This window comes from Oryctolagus cuniculus, chromosome 4, assembly GCF_964237555.1.
Source record: "Oryctolagus cuniculus chromosome 4, mOryCun1.1, whole genome shotgun sequence".
Taxonomy (NCBI): domain Eukaryota; kingdom Metazoa; phylum Chordata; class Mammalia; order Lagomorpha; family Leporidae; genus Oryctolagus; species Oryctolagus cuniculus.
Window position 1 is genome coordinate 52,823,151 of NC_091435.1, and position 8,796 is coordinate 52,831,946.

At 35.5% G+C, this 8,796-nt stretch overlaps 1 protein-coding gene across 1 annotated transcript; it reads left to right on the forward strand.

Moving 5' to 3' along the window:
- The first annotated feature begins 3,981 nt into the window (after positions 1–3,981).
- On the forward strand, positions 3,982–5,029 carry OR5K4 (olfactory receptor family 5 subfamily K member 4). The gene has a single exon (XM_002716744.2). It carries the CDS (start codon positions 4,076–4,078, stop codon positions 5,027–5,029), a length of 954 nt encoding a protein of 317 aa, XP_002716790.2. The 5' UTR covers positions 3,982–4,075.
- The last annotated feature ends 3,767 nt before the right edge of the window (positions 5,030–8,796 follow it).

Below are 8,796 nucleotides of genomic sequence, written 5' to 3' on the forward strand. Positions count from 1 at the left end.
AAACTGAATATAAGAAGGTCTTACCTTCTTTTCTCAGGGAAAACCTGAGAAAAGTTTCCTGTGGCTCTCTTGGTAAAATTATGTGAGGAGGGTGTCTTGAATTTTCCTACTGGCTTCAGTATGACAGATTTTATGCTTGTCTGAAATGGAGGAGCTTCTCATTTAGTTTCTGAATTTCTTACAAAAGGAGTTAGTCTGTGTATTATTGATGAGTCAATGTATCTGTGCAGGAAAGGAGTACTTGTGCCTCCTGTTCTGCCACTTTGTCAACATACTATCAGATTATGATCCTGAGTTGAGAGGAAATGGACCATTTTTAATACTTAACTCAGCCTGAGCTGCCCTTTATATCGCTGAATAAATGAATTTTACCTTTTATATTGGAAGCTCCAGTTAGGTAGGATTCTTTATCTACACATCTCACTTGTAATATGGGCCCCTCTCTGACCAATGTCTGCCTCAGCGGTTTAGTTATAATCACTACAGCAGTGGTGAATTTAACTTAATTAACATTTCTTCAGTCAATTTAGCAATCATTCATTGATAGAACCATGAGAAGTTTGCAGTGAGGAAAGCAAAAGGAAAATTAATCCACCTGAGAATAAATAAAAATTGCACATGAAGAACATTTGGATGAAAGTACACATGATTATGAGCTCTTTGTATCATAAGACAGTAATCAGTTTGCAGATGAGAAACCTGAGAATATCTTCATGGTGGCAATCAGACCTTATGTAAAGATCAAAGAGGATTTGGATAGAGAGTAGGTCAAAGAGGGCATGTTGGGTGAGGAGTAAATCCTGAGTAAATCTTCCAAGTTAGAATTGAATTCTAGTTCCAAAGAAATAAAGTGATGAATGTTTCTCTGGTAATGGATTCTTGTTTTGAATTTTTTTTTATTTATTTGTTCTCATTTTTTATTGGAAAAGCAGAGAGACAGAGAGAGTTCCCCCATACACTAGCTCACCCTCCAAATGTCTGCAACAGCCATGTCTGGGTCACTTGAAGCCAAGAGTCTGGGACTCAGTCTAAGCTCCCATGGGAATCTCAGGGACCCAACTACATGAGCCATAATCTGCTGTCTCCTAGGGTGCACATTAACAAAAAACTGGTATAGGGATAAGAGCATGGACTGGACCCAGACAATCCAATGGATGCAAGCCTTCTAAGTGGGGTTTTTGTTTTTATTTTTAAATGGAATTCTCTTTTTCTTTTTAATTTTTTCGATTTTTAACCACTATACCAAATGCCAAATTTGATGATGGATTCTTAAAGGTGAATGCTAGGAAATAAATTCATAGGTAATAAAAGCCTAATTTGTGGAACCCTTGGCTAAAAATAAAGGACAAGGACCCCATTTGGAGCCAAAAAACATTTCAAAGGCATAACAGTATATCCAGACTTATAAAAAGTTGAAGAAGGGGAGACCAATTAAAGAGTTATTGTATTACTATGGTATTACAATTGTGATGATTTTATAAATACATAATTATATCCAAATTCATTACATAAATATATTATACATATACAGTCTTTTGTATGTCAACCCAACCTCAATAAAGTTAAGAAAAATGTTATCTTGTGACACATGAAGTGAAATTAAGAACATAACGTCAGGGCTGTTTTGGAGGATGGATCTATAGGATTTGGTCAGATTCATTACAGGAAATGAAAGATAGGAATGTATTCCTGGTTGATCATACCACATTTCCACTTTTTCTTCAGAAATTCAGATCTCACCTCACATTTCTTTTAACTTCCACTTGAAGTGAGTATTATCATTCTCCTCTTTTTTTCTCCATTATAGTTTTCAAGTGAATAAGATGAGAGTGTGAGAGGGAGAAAACTATACAATAAATCAAGATAATCTTTGAGCCAACTTTAGTGATGGTCATTTGTTTTTCACCTAAGAATCTCAAAATACATATATTTTAAATGACTTTTTTTTTGTTTCCTAGTGTTTTGGGAGCCATATGCCTCTCAGCTTAGGAGTCTCTGCAGAAATACTCTGATGCCCAATGCTAAGGAAATCCCTTTAGAATCAATGAGAAATATTAACCTTGGCGTGAGGTAACATAATTATTGTTAGTGACCTATTGATAGAGACAATGTCCTAGACTTTCATAATTTGTTCCCCAATGATTTAAATACCAAGATTTAAAAGCATAACTTGCTTAAAAAACAAGAACATCAGGAGACCATTCTACCACTATAAATTTTGTCAGTTAACTCAAAATGTGAGGACTGATTTCTAATTTATTTATATTATTAAATACAAAAATGTATATTTATCTGAAATACTTGATTATTTTTATATTTTATCCACTTAATTATTTTCTTGTTTTGTCTCTAAATTGAAGACATTCTAGAAAGTCATAATGAGAGGCAGTAAGTGGATCATTCTTGCTACTTTGAGCTGTAAAGTACCATAATTTTATCAGCACATATACAGGTAAGCCTATAAGTCACTCTGTAAATCAATTCCAGAATCGATAGCAAAGTGACTCAGTTTACTGATTGCATTTCACACTGAAGAAGAGAAAAATAAGCTTTCACTCATATGATCTGATTCAAAATCTTCTATATGAAATAATAATTACTGAGAACTAAACCTATTTTTCCAGAGCCCATATGATACATATTTTCAGTTGATTTACCATTAGATGTTACTGAAGTGAGGATGAAAGCCAATATTTTATATGCTATACTTTAAAGTTAATTCTGAAGGATTTTAACAAGTATTATAGACAAAAGGGCAATTTATTTTATTATTTGATTATAAGCCTCTGGTGATAAAGCTCCAGAAAATCTGACCATAGTATGTGGGTGAATAGAATAAAGCAATGTACTAACTTCAGTGTAGACCAGAATAAAAAGCAGAGAAAAATTCATCAAGCTATGTTTTTAAAACAACACATTTTGAATAACTATTCTACACTGTTTTCCAATATTGTCTAGCTGAAGTATGCTGAGGTCAAGGATTCTCACCAGTTTCTAGAAGGAAAAAAAAGATAATTTCATCTTTCTTGAAAACTCATGCTGTATCTGCACTTCAGTCTTGTTGTAATTACCATATTGTAATAAATGTATAACATATTTTGATGATCACTGAACTCCAACAAGCAAATAGCAGAGTAAGACTAAATAATAAGTTTATCAATTTAAATAATCAAATAAATGGGGAACCTCCATGGAACTCATCAAAAATAAAAACATCAGTTGTGTAGATGTTTGAGAGACTATGATACACATATTTATCATGAGGAATATGCACATTGGAAGTGGATACTTTATCACCAAACTCATAATGTTTGATCTGCATGTAGGACACTTAAAGGTGGAGACAGAAAATATTGGAAAAGAAGGGTAATTAAGAGTAGTAAGTCCCAAGAAAATTTGTGTATCAATTAAGAACAAGATACAGAATATGCTGAAATAAATATAAAATGATATACAAATTAATTTATAAAGAAAATATGAAGATGTTTTACATTCTTGCCCTTCTTTTATGGATGATCAGACCTTTCTTTAAAATCAACTTTGGTGTTCTTAATATGGGAAGAGTTACTAGAGAAGCATATTTCAAATTTACTGTGATTCTGTCCAATTTTAAGAATTACACATTTAGATATTGAACATTTCTACAGAGTAATTCATTTTTAAATATCACATTGGTCCTATATATAAGATAATATTTAGGACTTGTTTTGTTTTTTTTATTCCTGGAAAAGAGATACCATAGCAAAATGTCTTTTAATTTTCGAAATTACAATTTCCAAATTATACATACTGACCATGGATTTCTACAGGGAATAATTCATGCAGGAAAAAAAGCTTTTCCACCCTGAGAATTCAGAGACATTTCCAGACAACCCTTGTGAACACAATCCAAGACACATTTGTTCTTACATGACTTGACCTCCTGCGAGTGTGCTCATTTTCAGAAGACAGCATAGGATGATTTGAGAAGTTCCCCCCTTTTGTACATGGTAAAGTTAGAGGGGAAAATGTACAGATTACTTTAGAAGTCCAATTGAATTTCTTCTCAATTTATGTCTCAACAGAGAAGCCACAAATGACTGAGGCAAATAACTCCTTGCTGGCTGAATTTGTCCTCACAGGATTCACAAATCAGCCAGAGCTGAAGACCCTGCTGTTTGTGGTGTTCTTTGCCATCTATCTGATCACCATGGTAGGGAACCTTGGTTTGGTGGCCTTGATTTTCATGGAACGTCGGCTTCACACCCCAATGTACATCTTTCTGGGCAACCTGGCCCTGATGGATTCCTGCTGCTCCTGTGCCATTACACCCAAGATGTTAGAGAACTTCTTTTCTGAGGACAGAGTGATTTCCCTCTATGAGTGCATGGCACAGTTTTATTTTCTCTGCCTTGCTGAAACTGCAGATTGCTTTCTGCTGGCAGCAATGGCCTATGACCGCTATGTGGCTATATGCAGCCCCCTGCAGTACCACACCAGGATGTCAAAGAAGCTCTGTGTTCAGATGACTGTAGGGACCTTCATAGCTAGTGTCCTGCATTCTATGATTCATGTAGGGCTTTTAATAAGGCTGACTTTCTGCAGATCTAACCAAATTGACCACTTTTTTTGTGATATTCTTCCCCTGTATAGACTCTCCTGTACTGACCCTTTTATCAATGAACTAATGATATACATTTTTTCAATGCCAATTCAAATCTTTACCATTGCCACTGTTTTGATCTCTTATTTCTGCATTCTTTTCACTGTTTTCCAAATGAAATCCAAGGAAGGAAGAGGTAAAGCACTTTCTACTTGTGCATCCCACTTTCTTTCTGTCTCAATATTCTACATTTGTCTTCTTATGTATATTCGGCCATTTGAAGAAGGAGATAAAGACATACCAGTGGCAATATTTTACACAATAGTCATTCCATTATTAAACCCCTTTATCTATAGCCTGAGAAATAAGGAGGTGATAAATGTTCTGAAAAGAATTATGAAGACTTATAACATTCTTAAACAAATTTCACCCTCTAGAGCAAACTAATTTATTTAGTTTAAAAATGTATTAAATTAATTTCATAAATAAGGAACACAGAAAATGGAAAAATGTGGTTTTACATGAAATATCAATCTAAATCATTATGCTGTATTTGTTGAAAGATGTATGAATGAAATTTCAAAATTGTTTGACAAATCTTAATCCAAATTACACAATCAGAGTAAATCAGGGGTATTTGATAGTAACTGGCATCATACTCTCATGGGATTGTGTCAGACAGTACGGCTTTAAACCTCAGTAAATTGATAAGTATCAAAATTAAATGTTTAAATATTTAGAAGAGTTTGATTTGATTTGTGCTATCTAGCTAATAGAAAAGATTATATATGATTCTAAATACAGATTTTAAAACATTTAAAATTTTCTGGACGAAAAGCAAAATGATAATTTGCTTTTGGAAAACTGACCTGGAAAACACATACACATTAGTTTAGACTGGAGGAAGAGAGCCTAGAAGCAAACTAATTGCAATGATTTGTATTTAAAATAATATTTATTCAGATAAGATTTCAAGAACAGAAAAAAGGGAATGAGAAAGAATACCATATGCACACACTATGTAGAATAATAAGTAATGAGTTAAACCAAGTTGGATAAAGTCTACTTCATACTGAAGTGTCACTAAAAGTCTTTTTATTCTTGAAAGCATCAACCATGTTACAAGTTATAGAATACAGAATAGTGGCTTATATAATAAATACTCACTAAAATTTTTATAATATATTAATGAAAACATTGCTCTTTTTTGGCTTTGAGTACTAGTTAGACATACCAGTATATTATGTGTTTGCTATTTTTATTTCTATGAATTGTCTTTCATTTTTCTGCTGTCTTGTTTTTCTCCCCTTACTTATTTGAACAGCCATTTATGGAAAAAAAAAAAAACAAATGAAAATGTTATGGTTATTTGTGACAAATAATTTATCTTAGTAGTCTTAATATTTGCTTCTAATATTTATAACATAAAAGAATTTTAATTTATATCTCATATTTATGTGATCTGCTTCATACTTTCTTGTCTAGAATTTCCTTCTTAATCTGAAGTCTACTATTAACCAACATGTTTTTCTCTTGATTTCTTCTTCATCGCTTCCTCTTCTTCATTTTCTTCTTCCTTTATGTGGGTATAGTTTAAATTTTACAGCTAGATTCTTTAGCCTCCTGCTCTTTATTTTATACAGGTCATAAATTGAAAATGAAACATTGTTGGACCTGTTTGTTTATTTTTTTAAAAATGAGCATTTCTTTGGAAACTTGGAAAAATTATTGTAAAATTTCTTTTATATTTTAGAAGCTTTTTGTGAAAATAATAATCAATAAAACAAATATTATATGTTAAAATGCATGATAAAGTTGCAATTTTTTACTTTTTTTTCTTTTTTTTAACTTTTATTTAATAAATATAAATTTCCAAAGTACAGCTTATGGATTACAATGGCTTCCCCCCCCATAACTTCCCTCCCACCCACAACCCTCACCTTCCCCGCTCTCTCTCCCCAACCAATCACATCAAGATTCATTTTCAATTCTCTTTATATACAAAAGATCAGTTTAGCATACATTAAGTAAAGATTTCAACAGTTTGTACCCCCATAGAAACACAAAGTGAAATATACTGTTTGAGTACTCGTTATAGCATTAAGTCTCAAAGTAGAGCACATTAAGGACAGAGATCCTACATGAGGGGTAAGTGCACAGTGACTCCTGTTGTTGACTTTACAAACTGACACTCTGGTTTATGGCATCAGTATTCAACCTAGGCTCTTGTCATGAGTTGCCAAGGCTATGGAAGCCTTTTGAGTTCACCGACTCTTATCTTATATAGACAAGGTCATAGTCAAAGTGGAAGTTCTCTCCTCCCTTCAGAGAAAGGTACCTCATTCTTCTTTGATGACCCCATTCTTTCCACTGGGATCTCACCCGCAGATATCTTTCATTTAGGTCATTTTTGGTTTTTTTGACAGAGTGTCTTGGCTTTCCATGCCTAGAATACTCTCATGGGCTTTTCAGCCAGATCCGAAGGCCTTTAGGGCTGATTCTGAGGCCAGAGTGCTGTTAGGACATCCGCCATTCTATGAGTCTGCTGTGTATCTCGCTTCCCATGTTGGATCGTTCTCTCCCTTTTTTATTTATCGGTTAGTATTTTCAGACACTAGTCTTGTTTATGTGCTCCCTTTGGCTCTTAGTCCTATCATTATGATCAATTGTGAACAGAAATTGATCACTTGGACTAGTGAGATGGCATTGGGACATGCCACCTTGATGGGATTGTATTGGAATCCCCTGGCACGTTTCTAACTCTACCATTTGGGCAAGTCAGCTTGAGCATGTCCCAAATTGTACATCCCTTCCCTCTCTTATTCCCACTCTTATATTTAACAGGGATCACTTTTCAGTTAAGTTTAAACACTTAAGAATAACTGTGTATTAAATACAGAATTAAACCAATAGTATTAAGTAGAACAGACAAAGAAATTACTAAGAGGGATAAAGTATTAAGTTGTTCATTAACAGTCATGGCAATGGCTGATCAAGTCACCGTTTCTCATAGTGTCCATTTCACGTTAACAGGTTTCCTTTTTGGTGCTCAGTCAGTTGTCACCTATCTGGGAGAACATATGATATTTGTCCATTGGGACTGGCTTATTTCACTCAGCATGATGTGTTCCAGATTCCTCCATTTTGTTGTCAATGACTGGATTTCATTGTTTTTTACTGCTGTATAGTATTCTATAGAGTACATATCCCATAATTTCTTTATCCAGTCTACTGTTGATGGGCATTTTTTTTTACAGGCAGAGTAGACAGTGAGAGAGAGAGACAGAGAGAAAGGTCTTCTTTTTGCCGTTGGTTCACCCTGCAATGGCCGCCGCGGCCAATGCGCTGCGGCCGGCGCATCGCGCTAACCCAAAGCCGGGAGCCAGGTGCTTCTCCTGGTCTCCCATGCCGGTGCAGGGCCCAAGCACTTGGGCCATCCTCCGCTGCACTCCCAGGCCATAGCAGAGAGCTGGCCTGGAAGAGGGGCACCAGGACAGAATCCGGCACCCCGACCGGGACTAGAACCCAGTGTGCCGGCGCCACTAGGTGGAGGATTAGCATTTTGAGCCGTGGTGCCGGCCTGTTGATGGGCATTTAGGTTGATTTCATGCCTTAGCTATTGTGAATTGAGCTGCAATAAACATTAGGGTGCAGACCGCTTGTTTGTTTGCCAATTTAATTTCCTTTGGGTAAATTCCAAGGAGTGGGATGGCTGGGTCGAAGGGTAGGGTTATAGTCAGGTTTCTGAGGAATCTCCAGACTGACTTCCATAGTGGCTTGACCAGTTTGCATTCCCACCAACAGTGGGTTAGTGTCCCTTTTTCCCCACATCCTCGCCAGCATCTGTTGTTGGTAGATTTCTGCATGTGAGCCATTCTCACCGGGCTGAGGTGAAACCTCATGGTGGTTTTGATTTGCATTTCCCTGATTGCTAGTGACCTTGAACATGTTTTCATGTGCCTGTTGGCCATTTGGATTTCCTCTTTTGAAAAATGTCTATTGAGGTCCTTGACCCATCTCTTAAGTGGGTTGTTTGTTTTGATGTTGTGGAGTTTCTTGATCTCTTTGTAGATTCTGGTTATTAACCCTTTATCTGTTGCATAGTTTGCAAATATTTTTTCTCATTCTGTCGGTTGTCTCTTCACTCTCCTGACTGTTTCTTTTGCAGTACAGAAACTTCTCAATTTGATGCAATCCCAATAGTTGATTTTGGC